General features: G+C 46.8%; 1 protein-coding gene across 6 annotated transcripts in view; it reads left to right on the top strand.

The window, feature by feature from the left end:
* Positions 1–22,155, top strand: part of AREL1 (apoptosis resistant E3 ubiquitin protein ligase 1) — a 295,300-nt gene that overhangs the window by 111,692 nt on the left and 161,453 nt on the right. For all 6 annotated transcript variants that reach the window (XM_029598425.1, XM_029598426.1, XM_029598429.1 and 3 more), the window contains exons 5-9: positions 5,053–5,290; positions 5,391–5,560; positions 6,701–6,881; positions 14,419–14,648; positions 20,331–20,408. In XM_029598425.1, coding sequence (XP_029454285.1) covers positions 5,053–5,290; positions 5,391–5,560; positions 6,701–6,881; positions 14,419–14,648; positions 20,331–20,408 — 897 coding nt within the window. The remainder of the gene's footprint in view (positions 1–5,052; positions 5,291–5,390; positions 5,561–6,700; positions 6,882–14,418; positions 14,649–20,330; positions 20,409–22,155) is intronic.

Consider the following 22,155-nt stretch of genomic DNA (forward strand, 5'->3'; position numbering starts at 1 on the left):
TGCCTGTCATCCCATAGATACACATACAGAGTAGTAAAAGAAACATAACCCATTACAGACTGGATAAGAACATACATACATCCTGCTGCTTCCTCTAACACTAAATCATGCGCTGCCTGTCATCCCATAGATACACATACAGAGTAGTAAAAGAAACATAACCCATTACAGACTGGATAAGAACATACATACATCCTGCTGCTTCCTCTAACACTAAATCATGTGCTGCCTGTCATCCCATAGATACACATACAGAGTAGTAAAAGAAACATAACCCCATACAGACTGGATAAGAACATACATACATCCTGCTGCTTCCTCTAACACTAAATCATGCACATCCTGTCATCCCATAGATACACATACAGAGTAGTAAAAGAAACATAACCCATTACAGACTGGATAAGAACATACATACATCCTGCTGCTTCCTCTAACACTAAATCATGCGCTGCCTGTCATCCCATAGATACACATACAGAGTAGTAAGAGAAACATAACCCATTACAGACTGGATAAGAACATACATACATCCTGCTGCTTCCTCTAACACTAAATCATGCACATCCTGTCATCCCATAGATACACATACAGAGTAGTAAAAGAAACATAACCCATTACAGACTGGATAAGAACATACATACATCCTGCTGCATCCTCTAACACTAAATCATGCACATCCTGTCATCCCATAGATATACATACAGAGTAGTAAGAGAAACATAACCCCATACAGACTGGATAAGAACATACATACATCCTGCTGCTTCCTCTAACACTAAATCATGTGCTGCCTGTCATCCCATAGATACACATACAGAGTAGTAAGAGAAACATAACCCCATACAGACTGGATAAGAACATACATACATCCTGCTGCTTCCTCTAACACTAAATCATGTGCTGCCTGTCATCCCATAGATACACATACAGAGTAGTAAAAGAAACATAACCCCATACAGACTGGATAAGAACATACATACATCCTGCTGCTTCCTCTAACACTAAATCATGCACATCCTGTCATCCCATAGATACACATACAGAGTAGTAAAAGAAACATAACCCCATACAGACTGGATAAGAACATACATACATCCTGCTGCTTCCTCTAACACTAAATCATGCGCTGCCTGTCATCCCATAGATACACATACAGAGTAGTAAAAGAAACATAACTCCATACAGACTGGATAAGAACATACATACATCCTGCTGCTTCCTCTAACACTAAATCATGCACATCCTGTCATCCCATAGATACACATACAGAGTAGTAAAAGAAACATAACCCATTACAGACTGGATAAGAACATACATACATCCTGCTGCTTCCTCTAACACTAAATCATGCGCTGCCTGTCATCCCATAGATACACATACAGAGTAGTAAGAGAAACATAACTCCATACAGACTGGATAAGAACATACATGCATCCTGCTGCTTCCTCTAACACTAAATCATGCACATCCTGTCATCCCATAGATACACATACAGAGTAGTAAAAGAAACATAACCCCATACAGACTGGATAAGAACATACATACATCCTGCTGCTTCCTCTAACACTAAATCATGTGCTGCCTGTCATCCCATAGATACACATACAGAGTAGTAAAAGAAACATAACCCCATACAGACTGGATAAGAACATACATGCATCCTGCTGCTTCCTCTAACACTAAATCATGCACATCCTGTCATCCCATAGATACACATACAGAGTAGTAAGAGAAACATAACCCATACAGACTGGATAAGAACATACATGCATCCTGCTGCTTCCTCTAACACTAAATCATGCGCTGCCTGTCATCCCATAGATACACATACAGAGTAGTAAGAGAAACATAACCCCATACAGACTGGATAAGAACATACATACATCCTGCTGCTTCCTCTAACACTAAATCATGTGCTGCCTGTCATCCCATAGATACACATACAGAGTAGTAAAAGAAACATAACCCCATACAGACTGGATAAGAACATACATACATCCTGCTGCTTCCTCTAACACTAAATCATGCACATCCTGTCATCCCTTAGATACACATACAGAGTAGTAAAAGAAACATAACCCCATACAGACTGGATAAGAACATACATACATCCTGCTGCTTCCTCTAACACTAAATCATGCACATCCTGTCATCCCTTAGATACACATACAGAGTAGTAAAAGAAACATAACCCCATACAGACTGGATAAGAACATACATACATCCTGCTGCTTCCTCTAACACTAAATCATGCACATCCTGTCATCCCATAGATACACATACAGAGTAGTAAAAGAAACATAACCCCATACAGACTGGATAAGAACATACATGCATCCTGCTGCTTCCTCTAACACTAAATCATGCACATCCTGTCATCCCTTAGATACACATACAGAGTAGTAAGAGAAACATAACCCCATACAGACTGGATAAGAACATACATGCATCCTGCTGCTTCCTCTAACACTAAATCATGCACATCCTGTCATCCCATAGATACACATACAGAGTAGTAAAAGAAACATAACCCCATACAGACTGGATAAGAACATACATACATCCTGCTGCTTCCTCTAACACTAAATCATGCACATCCTGTCATCCCTTAGATACACATACAGAGTAGTAAAAGAAACATAACCCCATACAGACTGGATAAGAACATACATACAAGCTGGATGGCTTACTCTCAATATCACTTTCGTAACACCCAGTCTGTTTCATCCCGGGGCTTTGCGTGCGCCGGCAGCCTATGCAAGATAGGCTCGGCGCGCGCAGTGGGGGTTTGGGGTAGGTTTTCGGGGATTACGCGCATAACCCTTTGAAAATCTACTCCAGTGAGTGTATGCAGGCAGGAGGAAGCCTGAATAGTCTGGCAAATGGCTTGGACACGCACTGCAGGCAAGGCTTGGACAAAGGGTCAGGTCAGAGAGCCAAGGGTGACTCCATGAGAAGTCAAAGTTCAGACAGGACTGGCAGGGCATGACAAGACTAACAAGGCAGAGTAGGGCACAACTTGGACAAGGCAGACAAGGGTAACACTGAACAGAGAATAGAGAAGACTAAAGGCCCTTTGGCGATGGCCCCTAGGTACAAAGAGAGGCCTGGAAGCCACAAGGGCCTAATGTAGGCCACAGAGCAAGACAATAGGAATAGGAAGGTTCATAGGCCACAAGGCAAGGAGCAAGAAGGCCCAGAGGTACAAGGCAGGAAACAAGGGTGATTCCATGAGAAGTCAAAGTTACACTAGCGAGGCTGGGTTACATAGGTCTGGACAAGCCTTCCCATAACACTCGTCCTTGCCTCATCCTCCACGGACCTTCTCTTCCTAAGCTCAGATGCCTAAGCACTTTTTCTTCCGCTGCCTAAGCTATTTAATATATGTATATTAGTTTCATTAAATCTATGGTAACCCTCCGCTACCCTCCCCCCCTCACCTTCCAACCCCCTTCCAATCCCTCATTCCTACCCCGCCCTCGGAATACCTTGTTACCCCAAAAAGCCAACTCTTATCAGTTCTTACCAGTTCTGACACGTTACTCCCCATGCCTAAGCTGTATCCAAGTTTTTCTCTCCCCTTGTTCTATGTAAGACAACTTTGTCACTGTTTTTATGGTTGCAATGTAAACCGGAGTGATAATTAACTCTGTTATTTGAACTTCGGTATAGAAAAGTTATAAATAAATAAATTGGGTGTGGTTTAGGCAGTGAGGAGCTTGGCAAGGCTGAAGATCAAATTCACTGAGGTCACCTGGTGGAGTGGAGGTTACAAGACAGGCTAAGTAAGGTGGTCATGGAGCAACTGGCTGTGATGGCTGGAAGCTCCTTAGAGGTGGGGAGGCATCATTGCAGGAGGTAGCAAAGTAAGAGGAGGCTGCGTAGCAGGCAAAATCCTAACACAGAGTTCATCCTCTTTGTATGATGAGCATGTTGAATCCTCCATGCTAACAAATGTCCAATCATCAGGGCAGCCAGGGTTTGAATCCTTGGCCCTGGGAGATGTGGTCTGGGAATGTGCAACAGAGCTCTGGAGGCTGCTGATATTTGAATAAATCTGAGGATAGAGAGGTGGATATGCCCCAAAGGTTCTCCTTTGGACCAGCATTGGGTATGTCCTAAACTGAGGCCAGGATATTAAGAACTCCCAGAAGGCTATTCCAGCAAACTGTGACTCCGGTTCCTGCCAAAGTCATCCCAGTGATCTCTTTCAGTCTCCCTATTGCACCATCTTCTGCCCAACGCCTGGAGACTCCCATGACTTTGGGGCCTAGCTTCTCCAGCTACACTACTTCCTTTCCCGGTGCAGGCAATGTATTCTTATGCCAGGTCTCAAATGTCTTCCAAATAGAATCAAAGAATGTGTTTGTCTTTCTACATCATCATGAGCTACGTTTCAGAGCCAACAAATCATAGCATCTTAATGCCAATTAATTCATATTGTGCTGCATTTAAACCCTGGGAGATGAGCAAGCTTATCCTCTTGTGAGGTTGCAGCTGGTATCAATGGCAACCAAAATAAACACCAAGGGGCTAATATTCAGCTGCTGAGTGGCCAGATACACCTATCCGGCTAACTTAACCAGGATATTCAGCGACTCAGCAGTGCTACTGAATATACTTGGCTACCTTAAAAATTAACCAGGTAGGTATATCTGGCTCACTTCAGTCCTGCCTACAGCGTGGCCAGAGTTAGCTGGTGGGGTTCACTGGCTAACTCCGCTTACCACATGCTCCAGTAACACCCTCGTCATATCCAGCTAATTTCTAGCCAGATAAAGAGTTATCCCGCTAGAAGTTAACCAGGTAAGTGGCCGAATATCACGCCACTTGAATGTCTAGCCCCAAGAGATGCCAGTGTAATATAACCTCAGTAACAGTTTGAATAAAGTCACACACTTTTCTCCAGTACTGTTTAAATTATTGTAATAGAATTCTGAGAAACCCAATAGTCAGGGAGGAAGAAAGTTTGCTTTTAATGTTTTATTTTTGGTAGGACCCTTTGCTGTGGCTTGAGTAGGCTGACTGTGTGTTGTTTCGCTCTTGCAGTTATTCTATAAGAATGGGCAGCCGTTCCCTGCGCAGCACCCTGTGGGTCTGCGAGTTCATGTCTCCCACATGGAGTTAACGATGGAAATTCCAGTAACTCAGGAAGTGCTTCAAGAGTTCAATTCCAGCGTCATCAAAGTGGCATTTACTGTGCGCAGGGCAGGGCGCTATGAAATCACCATCAAACTTGGCGGCCTCAATGTGGCTTACAGTCCCTACTATAAAACCTTTCAGCCAGGTCAGTGCATCCCACAAGTCCTCATGACTCATCTCGATGCATTAGGGAACCCTCCTATGTTTGTATCCTTGGGTTCCTAGTGTGATACTTTGTTTTTCAGGGATGGTTGTTCCTTCCAAGACCAAGATTGTCTGCCATTTCTCCACGCTTGTACTACTAAGCGGACAGCAGCACACCCTTCAAATCATCCCAAGAGATGAGTATGACAACCCCACCAGTAATTCGCTGTCCCTAAATGATGAGGAAAATTACGGTGTGGCCATCCATGAGGTGAGATCTTTCTCCAGTAAGCATTGCACGTGCACTGCTCTGTACCCAGAAGGTTTTGTCATTTCTTATTAGAGATGGAGAAATAATTGGAAAACTTAAGTAGCTGTGTGGTTCCAGCTACTCTGTGCAGAATAGCAGCAAGGAGCTGCCTCAGGTTGTGGCTCAAGTTACTTTGAGTATCAAAGGCAAGGGACTATGCTGGGCCATGCCTGTGGCTCTTCCATGCAGCCTGGCAATTACTTTACTCAGGGAGGCCTGCACTAAAAGTGGTAGTTCCTTTTGAGCCTCAGGAGGTATTAGGCAGCATGCAGCTTTAAAACTAGAACAAGGGGGAAAGCCGACAGTCGCTCAGCAGTGCATGGTTCGGAGAAATGTATCCTTGAAGGATACTAATGAAACAGGAGAGTTAGGGCATCCCAACAGAGAGGTTCCATTAAATGCAAACATAGTCCATATGTCTATATGTAAAAAATCACCTGAGCAAAAGATTTCCAAATTATCCCTAACAACTGAAAAGCAGGTTGTTAATACAAACAAAAACCACACTTTGAAATGTCTGTATGCCAATGCCAGAAGTAAGAGAGGAGAGTTAGAGTGTGTAGCAGTGAATGATGACATAGACTTAATTGGCATCTCAGAGACATGGTGGAAGGAGGATAACCAATGGGACAGTGCTATACCTGGATTCCCCTCTTCTCCTGCGTGCCACGATCGCACGGCTTCTGTTCCTCTGCAGCAGTTCCAGCCTCATGGAGTCAAGATAGCTTCAACGATGATTTCCCAGCAAGGGAAAGCTTCGGCTGATTGGGGACCCAGAGACTGCATCTGCCTGCCAAGAAGGAAAAATCTCTAACTGTAGCAGGAAAGGAAAGTGAGATTGGTGAATGCTATGTGAGCTCCTCCCTTCCCACTCTTCTCCCAGGGGGATTTCATTTTGTGTGTGCTGCACTGGTACTGTAACTAGGATTAACAGAGATAACTGTATCTAATATACATTACTCTCCTGGGAGGAACGTTATCTAAGAAAATAAACATTTCTCCGGTCTGCTGACTGGCATTTTAGAAGTAATATAGCTTGTGAGACACCCTGCAGGGATGCTGAGGATAACTATTTCTTTCTTTCTTACTTTCTTTCCTAAGCTGGGTCATTCAGAGGAATCCAGCTCAGAAGCTTTGTTTGAAAAGTCGGTGGTCTCAAACAGACAGACGTGCCAGGTGTTCCTGCGTCTCACCCTGCACCGGACAGGCTGCTTCCACGCATGCATCACGTACCAAAGCCAGCCCATCAGCAACGGTGATTTTGACATCATTGTGCTGAATGGTGAGTGCCCCAGCCGGGCGGCCCTTCCTCACACCCACGCCTGTATCTTGGCACAGTTCCTTCAGGGTGATATAGATTCTCCTCTGTTGTGTGCTGCAGAAGCGAATGTCACTTATTTCTGTGCACTTGCTGTGTTCGCTTGTTTATCCCAGGACAGCAGGATGTAGTCCTCACATATGGGTGACATCATCGATGGAGCCCTATTACGGAAAACTTCTGTCAAAGTTTCTAGAGACTTTTGACTGGCACACTGAGCCCACTGAGCATGCCCAGCATGCCATGATCCCTGCAGCCACAGGGGTCTCCCCTCGGTCTCTTTTTTTCCACGCTGCTTTTAGCCTTGCGTTGAAGGAACTCACCATTTTTTCCTCACGGAATAATAATATTTTCTGTCAGAAAATTTCCCTCTCTGGTCTCCCTTCGACATCCCGTTCAGTGAGTACTCTTTGGAGTCTTTTTTCCGTCGATTTCAGATACTTTACTATCAGTATCCGCAGGCCACTGACCATTACTCGGCCTAAAAGTTTTATAATGGCCATGGGATCCAAAAGGTGTCCCTCATGACATCTGTGTTCTCTGCCTGGGATCAGGCCATGATGTCCGCACATGTTCCACCTGCGCCAGATGACACCCAAGGGCAGGCGTGCCCGACTGGATAAAATGGAGGAACTTTTCAAAAAGATTACTCCATCATCATCTTCTGCACGATCACCGAAGAAAATTCCTTCCTCTGTTGAAAAACATCGAGGAAAGAAAAAGTCTGATGACCGTCCGTCACCGATCCCCCCCCCATCTGGATCTTCCATAGCGTCCTCTTCGATATCCAGCCAAGACCATCGAGAGAAACGACGCTATCAACACCATTCCAACTCAGTTCCATCGGGAGAATCGATGTCCGCATCGGCTTCGGAGGACGTCGAACCGATGAAAAAAATGGGTCTGGGTACAAGAGCCACTCTCCACCGGCATCAGTGTCAGAGACTGTGCCACCACATTCTGCTGTGGAAGGGCCAGTAGCGCCAGCATTACCTTGTCCTGCGACAGTGGACCCTGTCCCAGTCTCCAGGGAAGAAGTGACTTCCATGATTCAACAGGCAGTCATCAAAGCCTTACAAAAATTTCAACCTCCACCGACACTGATGCAACCATTGACACCAACACCAGAGCCAAGGATGTTTGCTCCTCTTCTCACAAGACTCAATGCCTTACTTGGTGCCTTCCCAACAAATGTGGCGATACTATTGACGGTTCTTTTGATGCCTCCATCGACGCCGTCCATACCAAAACATCTACCGATGACAGCAGCAATACCCATCCCAGGCTCATCTGAGGACGATGACGGAGACTCTGATCCGTTACCAGGGCCATCGGGCTTACAAAAGTCCTGTATTCCATTGATGCCTTCGATGCCATTCCCTGGTCCATCGATGCCTTTACAGCCTGGTCCATCGGATGATGCCGATCATCGGTTCCCATCGCTGCCATTGATGCCTTTCGGTTCCCCGTCGATGCCTTTTCTGCCTCTGATACCAAAGCAGATTCCAAAACAACCATCAAAATCTGCATAGATGAAAAAGCATCTTCTTCTACAGGACCCTTTAGATCCTCCTGGATCCCATTTCCAGCCTCAACACAGTCCTTGGGAGGATGTTGATACTGATACTGGTGACCTTGCATCTGAACCTTCTCCACCAAAAGAAAGAAGGAAGTCCCCACCAGAGGAACTTTCTTTTCAACACTTCATAAAGGAAATGGCTGATACCATTCCTTTTGAATTACTTGCTGAAGAGGATACCAGACTTAAAACCCTTGAAGTCCTCCAGTTTGTTGATGCACCAAAAAAGGTCATAGCGATACCCATCCATGAAGTACTCCTGGAACTTCAGCATCACCTATGGGAGCATCCCTGTTCTGTGCTAGCCGTCAATAGGAGAACAGACGCAACATACCTGGTCCAACATACATCAGGTTTTCAAAAACCACAGTTGCCACATCATTCATTTGTTGTTGAATCAACTCAGAAAAAAGCAAGGAAGCCGAAACCACATTTATCTGCTCCTCCAGGAAAAAAACAAAACTTTCTGGATGGTTTAGGGAGGAAAGAGTTCCAAGGATCCATGCTTGTGACCCGTATTGCGGCATATCAGTTATACATGACCCAATATCAAAGGAACTTGTAGAAACAAGTTCAGGACATAGCGGATACTCTCCCTCAGCAACAGCAAGTGTTAGTCAATGCTCTTATTGACAAAGGGCTGGAGTCAGGCACACATAAAGTACGGGCCGCATATGACTCTTATTTTTGAAACATCTACCCGTCTATCAGCTGCTGGAATTAGTGCACGGAGGTGGGCTTGGCTGAAGGCCTCGGATCTCAGATTAGAAGTCCAAGAAAGGCTGGTGGATCTCCCATGTACGGGAGACAATCTCTTTGGAGAGAAGATCCAAGCCACTGTCTCTCTACTTAAAGATCACCATGAGACACTACACCAGCTATCCAGGTTGCCATCGGTCCAGCCATCCTCAGCACGGAAACCAATCAGACGTGATACCAGAAAGCCCTTCTATAGGCCTTGTAGGTACTATCCACCTACTTCTTTACACGCCCTTTCTGTCAACCTCAGAGAGGACGTCCATGTAAACCAAAACAGGCAAAAACTCAGCCACCCCCACAAACAGGACCAGCGTCTGGTTTTTGAAAGGGATACCAGAGAGCAGCAGCCCCTTCAACAACCCTGAACCCAATTTGCCTGTAGGAGGTTGACTCCATTACTTCAAACACCAATGGAGTCTCATCAACACAGATCAGTGGGTGTTAGCCATCTTGAACAGGGGGTACCGTCTAAAATGCCAAACGTTACCCCCGGATTCCCCACCCATTTCTCTGTGGTCACACAGCGTGATAACATCTCAGCTGCAGTCAGAACTCTCTGCTGACTACCAGGGCAGTCAAAACCGTTCCCCGGTCTTAACACGGCAGAGGGTTCTACTCCCGCTATTTCCTAATTCCAAAGAAAACAGGCGGTCTCTGCCCCATCCTAGACCTCTGCAATCTCAACAAATTTCTTCAAAAAGAAAAATTCAGGATGGTCTCCCTGGGGTCCATGCTTCCCTTATTGCAACAGGCAGATTGGCTCTGTTCTCTGGACCTTCAAGAAGCCTACGCTCACATTCCCATTTCCCCACAACATCGAAAGCATCTACGATTTGTAGTGGGAAAAAGACATTTCCAGTATCGAGTCCTTCCATTTGGACTGGCCTCAGCACCTCTAGTGTTCACAAAATGCCTTGCAGTTGCAGCTGGGCATCTCAGAAAAAACAGCATTCATGTTTTTCCCTACCTTTCCGTGTACAAGAACATGCTACTCACCCAGCCGGCAAAAACGTCTTTGAGGAAACGCGCTCTTTCCACGGCGGGCCCCACTCTCTGGAACTCGCTCCCTCCTGATCTCCGCCTAGAGCCCTGCCATAGGACATTCAAAAAGAAACTAAAGACTTGGCTTTTCGCCCAGGCATTCCCGGAGACCTAAGACCCGAGGAATACAATGACATTATACACCCTGATTCCTCTCTCCCTCTGTACTCACGTTCCTTATAGTGCTATATTTCAGTTTAATTAGGCCTTGTTGCTCATTATTTGATATGTATATCGAGAATGTCAGTATATAAAAATCCTAAATAATAAATAAATAAATTGTAAGTTCTCTGCAAGTTCCTTATTGTCCAAGTTCTTTATTATCATTTTGTTTTCATTGTAAGCTGCCCAAGAGGCATCAGTTTGAGTTCCCTGTAAACCGGTGCGATATGTATATTATACAGGAACATCGGTATATAAAAATAAAAAATAAATAATAAATACCTAGACGATTGGCTCATCAGGAATCCATCCAAACAAGGAGCTCTCGCAGCCTTGCAAAGCACCATATCCCTGTTGCATTCCCTGGGATTTCTAATCAACTATCAGAAATCACATTTGAACCCATCTCAACTCCTCACCTTCATCGGAGCAGACCTCGACACCACAGTTGCAAAAGCTTTTCTTCCAAGCGACCGTGCAAACATCCTAGCAAATCTTGCAAACTCCTTGAGCAATTGCAACTTCGCCTCTGCCCATCAATTCCTTACACTTCTGGGTCACATAGCGTCTACAGTCCACGTGACCCCTATGGCAAAGTTAGCCATGAGAAGGACTCAATAGACCTTAAAGTCTCAGTGGCTTCAAGCTGTTCAGCCACTGTCGACCCTAATACGGGTCACCAACCAGTTACGTCTCTCACTTCAATGGTAGACATGCCAACTGGCTTTACGGACCGGGTTACCGTTCCAACAGCTGACTTCTCAAATAACTTTAACCACAGATGCATCCAACTTGGGATGTGGAACTCATGTCAGCAACCTTCAGATTCAAGGTACGTGGACTCCGCTCGAAAGAAAATGCCAAATCAACTTTTTAGAACTTTGAGCGATAAGATATGTTCTTTATGCCTTCAAGGACTGCTTCTCACACAAGACTGTGCTGATACAAACGGACAACACAGTAGCAATGTGGTACATAAACAAACAGGGAGGCACAGGCTCCTATCTACTGTGTCAAGAAGCAGTGCAGATTTGGGCCTGGGCCCTAATACTCTCCATGCATCTCAGGGCCACTTATCTAGCCGGCATACAAAATGTCCTAGCGGACAATCTCAGTCGACATTTCCATCCCCACCAATGGTCCCTGGATCCCTGTGTAGCGAGCAAAATCTTTCAGCGCTGGGGTCACCCAACCATCGACCTCTTTGCGTCCAATTTGAACCACAATGTGGAAAGATTCTGCTCCCTCCACAGCCATCGACAAATGTTCCCCAGGGACGCCTTTGCTCACCCCTGGAACACAGGGCTTCTATACGCGTATTCTCCGATTCCGCTCATAGCCAAAACTCTCGTGAAGCTACAGCAGGACAGAGGGTCAATGATCCTCATAGCCCCATATTGGCCTCGACAAGAATGGTTTCCCATACTCCTCGACCTCTCGATCAGAGAACCAATTCGCCTGGGCACAACACCACTCTCATAACTCAGAACCAGGGCAAGTTGCACCATCCGAACCTACCAACCCTTGCCCTAACAGCTTGGATGTTGAAAGCTTGATCCTGCAACCACTCAACCTTTCAACTCAAGTCTCTCGGGTTCTCGTAGCTTCACGAAAGCCTTCCACACGTAAATCTTACCGCTGTAAGTGGACTAGATTTACCGAGTGGTGCACACAAAAAGGTATTGATCCTTTCTCCTGCCCCACTCCTTCTCTATTAGACTATCTGTGTCACCTCTCTGATTTTGGTCTCCAAACTTCTTTTGTGTGTGTACTCCTAAGTGCCATTGCAGCATACAATAAGGGAATAGGGGATGCCCCAATTACTGCGCAACCCCTAATGAGTCGCTTTATGAGGGGCTTACTTCAACTTAAGCTTCCCATTCGACCACGGGTTACTGAATGGGACCTTAATGTAGTTCTTGCAAGGTTCATGCGCTCTCCGTTTGAGCCTTTGCATTCCTGTGATGTAAAATTTCTTACATGGAAAATCTTTTTCCTAGTAGCCATTACATCTGCTAGGAGAGTCAGAGAGTTACAAGCCCTTGTCACATACTCACCCTACACAAGGTTCCTGCATGACAGAGTGGTTCTCCGCACTCACCCCAAATTTCTGCCTGAGGTGGTAACGGATTTTCACCTTAACCAATCCATAGTCTTGCCCACTTTCTTCCCAAGGCCCCACTCTCACCAGGGCGAGAGAGTTTTACACACCTTGGACTGTAAACGTGCACTTGCATTTTTACCGCGACTGCACTGCAGTCCATAGCAAATCCACCCAACTCTTTGTTTCTTATGACAAAAACAAACCAGGAGTTGCAATGGGCAAACAAACTCTCTCCCACTGGCTAACAGACTGTATCGCATTCTGCTATGAAAAAGCAGGCCTCTCTCTCCAGGGGCGAGTGAAGGCGCACTCAGTTAGGGCTGTGTCAACATCCATAGCACACTGCCGTTCAGTACCCATTGCAGACATCTGCAGAGCCGCAACTTGGAGTTCTCTGCACACCTTTGCAGCTCATTACTGCTTGGATAAGGAAGGAAGACCAGACTCTGCCTTTGGACAACCTGTCCTGAGAAACCTATTTCCAGTGTAATACCCAACTCCTTCCACAGCCGCCTGCTGTGATTCAGGCTGCCTCTTCTTAGTCCACGGCACCTCAGTTGTTGTGCCTGATGCACGAGTTACCTGCTGTTGACCTATTACAGAATGAGTCAGCCTCTAGCTTGCTAATCACCTACATGTGAGGACTAGCATCCTGCTTGTCCTGGGATAAAGCAGAGTTGCTTACCTGTAATAGGTGTTCTCACAGGACAGCAGGTTGTAGTCCTCATGAAACCCACCCGCCACCCCGCAGAGTTGGGTCCGTTGCCATTTTATTTTTTCGCTTGCACTTATTACTACAAACGAGACTGAAGGGAGACCCCTGTGGCAGAGAATATCATGGCATGCTGGGCATGCTCATCACAGGGCCAGTCAAAAGTTTCTAGAAACTTTGACAGAAGTTTTTCCCGCGTTCGGGCTCTGTCAGTGACATCACCCATATGTGAGGACTACATCCTGCTGTCCTGGGATAACACCTATTACAAGGTAAGTAACTCTGCTATCTTGCTTGTCCCCTTTCTCATTCATGAATAACTGTACTAATATACTATTGTTGGATACAGGAGTGGATGGGTCAGACAGATTGGGCTAATTTGTCTTTTCTTATACTGGCCAGTTCCCCACTGAAGTGAGTGTAGATCAGATGCCCATCTTCAGAACTCAGAACCTGTTCTGAGCACTGCACTGCCCTTGCTTCAGCTTCCTCAGGCTGCTGACCCAGTGCTGGGGTTCTACAGCTTTAATTTCTGGCTCAGCTATTCTTTTCCCTGGGATGCTGGGAGTCTCAGCCATTGCTCAGCAGTGACCTCAGGGTGCACATGTAGCAGGCTCTGGAGGGAGCCACAGTCTGTCCTGGGTAGTTACAAATTAATGTGCATGGTGCTGTAGTCCAGGAGAGGCTAGTTCCAGCGGAGGTGGAAGCCCAGAGGAGCAGGAGGAAACTGCTGGCACAAATGGGCTGTCCCCTTTCTTTCATGTGCTGCTCTAAAGTGTCTCCTCTGAGTGCGCTTGGCTACTAGTGTGTGCTTGCGCATGTACCAGTGAATGAGGAGTGAATGTGTCTTACAGCAGTTTCATGTTCCAGCGGAGGTGGAAGCCCAGAGGAGCAGGAGGAAACTGCTGGCACAAATGGGCTGTCCCCTTTCTTTCATGTGCTGCTGTAAAGTGTCTCCTCTGAGTGCGCTTGGCTACTAGTGTGTGCTTGCGCATGTACCAGTGAATGAGGAGTGAATGTGTCTTACAGCAGTTTCATGTTGGTTGCCCCTTTCTTATGCATGTGTTGCTATTGGTGATTCTATTTAACTTTAATTATGGTGTAAGCAGTTCTCCAAAATGATCTTTTCTCTCTACTTTACAAGACACGGAGAGGAACGCTGTGGAGCGCAATGTTTCCACCTCGGGGGTCAGTATATACTTTGATGCTTACCTTTACAACGCCTCCAGTACTGCCACCCCATGGCAGCTTTCGCCAATGCATCGGCGACCCTCCACTGCCACTGAGGATGAGGAGGAAGACTCTCCGTCCGATAGCCAGACTCCTGAGAAGATCAAGAAGCCCAAGAAGGTTTACTGCTACATCTCACCCAAGGTAAAGAGCATGAATTAGGGCTCACCTACTCTCGGGGGGTAACAGAAGAAATGAAGGAGGAAGCTTGACTCTTTGCAGTCTTTGCAGTTCTGCAGTCTGGGCAATTTTTTTTTTTTGAGCCTTCCTCCCAGGTTTTGGGGTTTTTTTTTAATGCTGGTGGGTTCTTCCTTGTCTGGTTGAGGTGGGCGAGCCAGGGGTTAATGACCCTTGTGTGCCCATGAGATGTAAATCTGCTGGTCCAGATCCCTTCCCTTCAGCAGGCCGCTCAGGTGGCTGCAGGCTTCAGCTGTGCTTTTGGTCTGAGGCAGTCTATTCTTTTTTGTAGATTTTGTCTCTCAGATAAAAGAATTGAAGGCAGTAGCACGGCTCAGCTGTGCAGGCGACTTCCTCCTCAGTCTTTGCTGGCTGAAGTAGCTTTATTTTATTTTTATTTTTCTCCCGCTTGTGTTTCGAGCAGTTGATGCAGTCTTTTGGGGATAATAAGATCCTTACGTTGCCAGAGGGTAAGCCTAAGGGCAAGGGTTTTTTCAGGTGCGTTTCCATTTTCGGATAAATACCTGCAGCCTCTTCCTATCAGCAACGCTTCCTGTGTTCCTGCCAGCATGGCTGCTGTGTGCAGGTTACCCCAGCCTTACTCCTCTCTCTCCCTCTTACACCTGATTACACACTGCAGCTTCTTCCTATCAGCAACGCTTCCTGTTTTCCTGCCAGCATGGCTGCTCTGTGCAGGTTACCCCAGCCTTACTCCTCTCTCTCCCTCTTACACCTGATTACACGCTGCAGCTTCTTCCTATCAGCAACGCTTCCTGTGTTCCTGCCAGCATGGCTGCTGTGTGCAGGTTACCCCAGCCTTACTCCTCTCTCTCCCTCTTACACCTGATTACACGCTGCAGCCTCTTCCTATCAGCAACGCTTCCTGTTTTCCTGCCAGCATGGCTGCTCTGTGCAGGTTACCCCAGCCTTACTCCTCTCTCTCCCTCTTACACCTGATTACACGCTGCAGCTTCTTCCTATCAGCAACGCTTCCTGTTTTCCTGCCAGCATGGCTGCTCTGTGCAGGTTACCCCAGCCTTACTCCTCTCTCTCCCTCTTACACCTGATTACACGCTGCAGCTTCTTCCTATCAGCAACGCTTCCTGTGTTCCTGCCAGCATGGCTGCTCTGTGCAGGTTACCCCAGCCTTACTCGTCTCTCTCCCTCTTACACCTGATTACACGCTGCAGCTTCTTCCTATCAGCAACGCTTCCTGTTTTCCTGCCAGCATGGCTGCTCTGTGCAGGTTACCCCAGCCTTACTCCTCTCTCTCCCTCTTACACCTGATTACACGCTGCAGCCTCTTCCTATCAGCAACGCTTCCTGTGTTCCTGCCAGCACGGCTGCTCTGTGCAGGTTACCCCAGCCTTACTCCTCTCTCTTCCTCTTACACCTGATTACACGCTGCAGCTTCTTCCTATCAGCAACGCTTCCTGTTTTCCTGCCAGCATGGCTGCTCTGTGCAGGTTACCCCAGCCTTACTCCTCTCTCTCCCTCTTACACCTGATTACACGCTGCAGCTTCTTCCTATCAGCAACGCTTCCTGTGTTCCTGCCAGCATGGCTGCTCTGTGCAGGTTACCCCAGCCTTACTCCTCTCTCTCCCTCTTACACCTGATTACACGCTGCAGCTTCTTCCTATCAGCAACGCTTCCTATGTTCCTGCCAGCATGGCTGCTCTGTGCAGGTTACCCCAGCCTTACTCCTCTCTCTTCCTCTTACACCTGATTACACGCTGCAGCCTCTTCCTATCAGCAACGCTTCCTGTTTTCCTGCCAGCATGGCTGCTGTGTGCAGGTTACCCCAGCCTTACTCCTCTCTCTTCCTCTTACACCTGATTACACGCTGCAGCTTCTTCCTATCAGCAACGCTTCCTGTTTTCCTGCCAGCATGGCTGCTCTGTGCAGGTTACCCCAGCCTTACTCCTCTCTCTCCCTCTTACACCTGATTACACGCTGCAGCCTCTTCCTATCAGCAACGCTTCCTGTGTTCCTGCCAGCATGGCTGCTCTGTGCAGGTTACCCCAGCCTTACTCCTCTCTCTTCCTCTTACACCTGATTACACGCTGCAGCCTCTTCCTATCAGCAACGCTTCCTGTGTTCCTGCCAGCACGGCTGCTGTGTGCAGGTTACCCCAGCCTTACTCCTCTCTCTTCCTCTTACACCTGATTACACGCTGCAGCTTCTTCCTATCAGCAACGCTTCCTGTTTTCCTGCCAGCATGGCTGCTCTGTGCAGGTTACCCCAGCCTTACTCCTCTCTCTCCCTCTTACACCTGATTACACGCTGCAGCTTCTTCCTATCAGCAACGCTTCCTGTGTTCCTGCCAGCATGGCTGCTGTGTGCAGGTTACCCCAGCCTTACTCCTCTCTCTCCCTCTTACACCTGATTACACGCTGCAGCCTCTTCCTATCAGCAACGCTTCCTGTTTTCCTGCCAGCACGGCTGCTCTGTGGAGGTTACCCCAGCCTTACTCGTCTCTCTCCCTCTTACACCTGATTACACGCTGCAGCTTCTTCCTATCAGCAACGCTTCCTGTGTTCCTGCCAGCATGGCTGCTCTGTGCAGGTTACCCCAGCCTTACTCCTCTCTCTTCCTCTTACACCTGATTACACGCTGCAGCCTCTTCCTATCAGCAACGCTTCCTGTGTTCCTGCCAGCACGGCTGCTGTGTGCAGGTTACCCCCAGCCTTACTCCTCTCTCTTCCTCTTACACCTGATTACACGCTGCAGCTTCTTCCTATCAGCAACGCTTCCTGTTTTCCTGCCAGCATGGCTGCTCTGTGCAGGTTACCCCAGCCTTACTCCTCTCTCTCCCTCTTACACCTGATTACACGCTGCAGCTTCTTCCTATCAGCAACGCTTCCTGTGTTCCTGCCAGCATGGCTGCTGTGTGCAGGTTACCCCAGCCTTACTCCTCTCTCTTCCTCTTACACCTGATTACACGCTGCAGCTTCTTCCTATCAGCAACGCTTCCTGTTTTCCTGCCAGCCTGGCTGCTCTGTGCAGGTTACCCCAGCCTTACTCCTCTCTCTTCCTCTTACACCTGATTACACGCTGCAGCCTCTTCCTATCAGCAACGCTTCCTGTGTTCCTGCCAGCATGGCTGCTCTGTGCAGGTTACCCCAGCCTTACTCCTCTCTCTTCCTCTTACACCTGATTACACGCTGCAGCCTCTTCCTATCAGCAACGCTTCCTATTTTCCTGCCAGCATGGCTGCTGTGTGCAGGTTACCCCAGCCTTACTCCTCTCTCTCCCTCTTACACCTGATTACACGCTGCAGCTTCTTCCTATCAGCAACGCTTCCTATTTTCCTGCCAGCATGGCTGCTCTGTGCAGGTTACCCCAGCCTTACTCCTCTCTCTCCCTCTTACACCTGATTACACGCTGCAGCCTCTTCCTATCAGCAACGCTTCCTGTTTTCCTGCCAGCATGGCTGCTCTGTGCAGGTTACCCCAGCCTTACTCCTCTCTCTCCCTCTTACACCTGATTACACGCTGCAGCTTCTTCCTATCAGCAACGCTTCCTGTGTTCCTGCCAGCACGGCTGCTCTGTGCAGGTTACCCCAGCCTTACTCCTCTCTCTCCCTCTTACATCTGATTACACACTGCAGCTTCTTCCTATCAGCAACGCTTCCTGTGTTCCTGCCAGCACGGCTGCTGTGTACAGGTTACCCCAGCCTTACTCCTCTCTCTCCCTCTTACACCTGATTACACGCTACAGCATCTTCCTATCAGCAACGCTTCCTGTGTTCCTGCCAGCAGGGCTGCTCTGTGCAGGTTACCCCAGCCTTACTCCTCTCTCTCCCTCTTACACCTGATTACACGCTGCAGCTTCTTCCTATCAGCAACGCTTCCTGTTTTCCTGCCAGCATGGCTGCTGTGTGCAGGTTACCCCAGCCTTACTCCTCTCTCTCCCTCTTACACCTGATTACACGCTGCAGCCTCTTCCTATCAGCAACGCTTCCTGTTTTCCTGCCAGCACGGCTGCTCTGTGCAGGTTACCCCAGCCTTACTCCTCTCTCTCCCTCTTACACCTGATTACACGCTGCAGCTTCTTCCTATCAGCAACGCTTCCTGTGTTCCTGCCAGCATGGCTGCTCTGTGCAGGTTACCCCAGCCTTACTCCTCTCTCTCCCTCTTACACCTGATTACACGCTGCAGCTTCTTCCTATCAGCAACGCTTCCTATGTTCCTGCCAGCATGGCTGCTGTGTGCAGGTTACCCCAGCCTTACTCCTCTCTCTTCCTCTTACACCTGATTACACGCTGCAGCTTCTTCCTATCAGCAACGCTTCCTGTTTTCCTGCCAGCCTGGCTGCTCTGTGCAGGTTACCCCAGCCTTACTCCTCTCTCTTCCTCTTACACCTGATTACACGCTGCAGCCTCTTCCTATCAGCAACGCTTCCTGTGTTCCTGCCAGCATGGCTGCTCTGTGCAGGTTACCTCAGCCTTACTCCTCTCTCTTCCTCTTACACCTGATTACACGCTGCAGCCTCTTCCTATCAGCAACGCTTCCTGTTTTCCTGCCAGCATGGCTGCTCTGTGCAGGTTACCCCAGCCTTACTCCTCTCTCTCCCTCTTACACCTGATTACACGCTGCAGCTTCTTCCTATCAGCAACGCTTCCTGTGTTCCTGCCAGCACGGCTGCTCTGTGCAGGTTACCCCAGCCTTACTCCTCTCTCTCCCTCTTACATCTGATTACACGCTGCAGCTTCTTCCTATCAGCAACGCTTCCTGTGTTCCTGCCAGCACGGCTGCTGTGTGCAGGTTACCCCAGCCTTACTCCTCTCTCTCCCTCTTACACCTGATTACACGCTGCAGCTTCTTCCTATCAGCAACGCTTCCTGTGTTCCTGCCAGCACGGCTGCTCTGTGCAGTTTACCCCAGCCTTACTCCTCTCTCTCCCTCTTACACCTGATTACACGCTGCAGCTTCTTTGCTGCTTTTTTGTTACTTGTCTTGTTCTTCTTGTTTCATGTACCTCACTACTTTGCTTCTAGCAATTCTGCTTTCTAGAACTATTCAAAGATGAAAATATTTTCTGAAAGCTTGCATGCTAGTCAAAATCTTTTAGTGCTTCTTTCTTCCTGATACTTTCATATGTACTCTCTTTTTTTTTTGTTTGCTTTCTCTATTTTCTTCTTGTTTTATTTTTATACTTCCTTTCTTACTTTGCTCCTTTCTTGCTTTAGTTTACTTTTTCCAGTCTATCTCCCGTCCGGCCTGGGCAGATGCAGTTGTAGACGCAGTGGTACGTCTGCCCAGGCTGGCAGCAGCGGCTCTCGTTTGCAGGACGCTGCCCTGGGATCTTTTTCCAGTCTATCTCCTGTCTGGCCTGGGCAGATGCAGTGGTAGACGCAGTGGTACGTCTGCCCAGGCTGGCAGCAGCGGCTCTCGTTTGCAGGACGCTGCCCTGGGATCTTTTTCCAGTCTATCTCCTGTCTGGCCTGGGCAGATGCAGTGGTAGACGCAGTGGTACGTCTGCCCAGGCTGGCAGCAGCGGCTCTCGTTTGCAGGATGCTGCCCTGGGATCTTTCCAGTTGTGCTAATAAGGCCCCTCATGTTGCAGCTGGCAGTGTCATTGAAATTCACTTGGTATCACAGACAGAATGTGATTATGTTGCTAATTCCATTTCTCTCTTCCCTTAGCAACTTTCTGTGAAGGAATTTTACTTGAAAATCTTCCCCTGGCGCCTGTTCACCTTCAGAGTTTGTCCTGGGACTAAGGTGGGTCATTATATCTTATTTTATCTTTTAGCTGTATGGCAGAGGCTGAATGTTCTGATCATTCTTTGTACTTGGTAAGGTGGAGACCGTTATTAATTGCATCCTTCCCTGTTCGTACCCAGATCAGTCCAGACCCCTGGGTTTTGCCATCCCACCAGCAGATGGAGACGGAGAAGTTTTGACTGCTTCTGTCCTATACCCTCAGGTTTACATACACTATACCCGTATTTGCATTTTAAATACTTTACATATTTTATTCCATATATTTATTTAAAAACATGTTTTTAAATAAATGTTTTTAAATAAATATATGGAATAAAATATGTAAAGTATTTAAAATGCAAATACGGGTATAGTGTATGTAAATCTAGTATATGGAATACCTGTATTAAACCCAGTGCAGGGAGGTATATTTTCTATACCCTCAGGTGCCACCTACAGTCTGTCACTATTTCTCTATCTCCAGCAGATGGTAGAGGTGCAAAGCCTACAGTCTGTGGAAAAAAAATTAGGGATTTAGTTTAAGGGAAAAAAAAAAAACAGTTTTAGGAAGTTAGGTTACTTCAGTTATAGCCCTTTAAAAAAAAAAAAAAAAAAAATGTAGTAGTAGTAGGGGAAGCAACAAGAAGCCTTTGAGCCTCCCAGGGGGTTGGCAGGTCCTGAGTAGTTGAGGCAATTGGAGTTCGGGGGTCGAAGACCCTTCTATCTGCTCCTACTTCCAGAGCTCGGGGTGATACCGGGGAGCCCAGATCATTCAATCTATAAGAAAAACCCCCTATAATTTATGATCTAATTACTTCGTCCTGTGCTGACATAATTCTCTTCACTGAAACATGGCTCTATGATCATGATATTGTTACGTTAAATAACCTATGTCCTCCTGGATACATCCCTATATCACAGCCTCCTCAGATAGATCTACTAACAATCATCAAATCGTCATTATCTCCAAGCAAAAAAGTTATTACCCTAAGAGAATCAAGAATAGAAATGTTATTAGTTACAACAAATCTGTTAAACATTTGTCTCATTTATAGTCCTCCTGGAATACTCCAAAATCATTCATCTTTGTTACTAGAATCCATAGTTACTTTACCTTGTGATTTATCTAAAACTATTATTGCCGGAGATTTTAATTTACATTTTAACAAAATGCAACAAAACCCCATCATAATCAATTTTTCAGATGCACTACACGGTTTAGGCTTTAGTCCTCTTATAACAGATTCCACTCACAGATTAGGAAACACTCTAGACCAACTTTATCATAATCAATCTAAGATGGAATTTTCTTCAGATATCACTCCTGTCCCATTATCTCATTAAAGCCACAGGAAAAATAAAGATCCCACATAATAATCAAATTCATTCAACTCAAGATAATTCCAACACCTTACGTCGAAAGAAAATTAACACTGATCTTTTCCTCCATACATTAATGCCAATAATTAATCAAAATCCATACTCTGATATAACTGATATGTTAACATTTTGGAACAAATCTATAACAGAAACATTAGATCAAATTGCACTGTTAAAACCACAAAAAACATTAATAAAAAAATCTACTACATGGTACAATGATTCCTTAAAAAATGCCAAATGGGGAGGCGCTGTTTGACGCGCGTGGTGAATGGACGTGTGATCCCTGAGCTCCCAGCTTAAAACCCTCCAAACCTCAATATTCAGCGTTTAGGAACAAATTTCATATACTACCTTACTGAATTTTCACTACTACAGTATTTCT

This window comes from Rhinatrema bivittatum, chromosome 4 (genome assembly GCF_901001135.1).
Source record: "Rhinatrema bivittatum chromosome 4, aRhiBiv1.1, whole genome shotgun sequence".
Lineage (NCBI taxonomy): Eukaryota > Metazoa > Chordata > Amphibia > Gymnophiona > Rhinatrematidae > Rhinatrema > Rhinatrema bivittatum.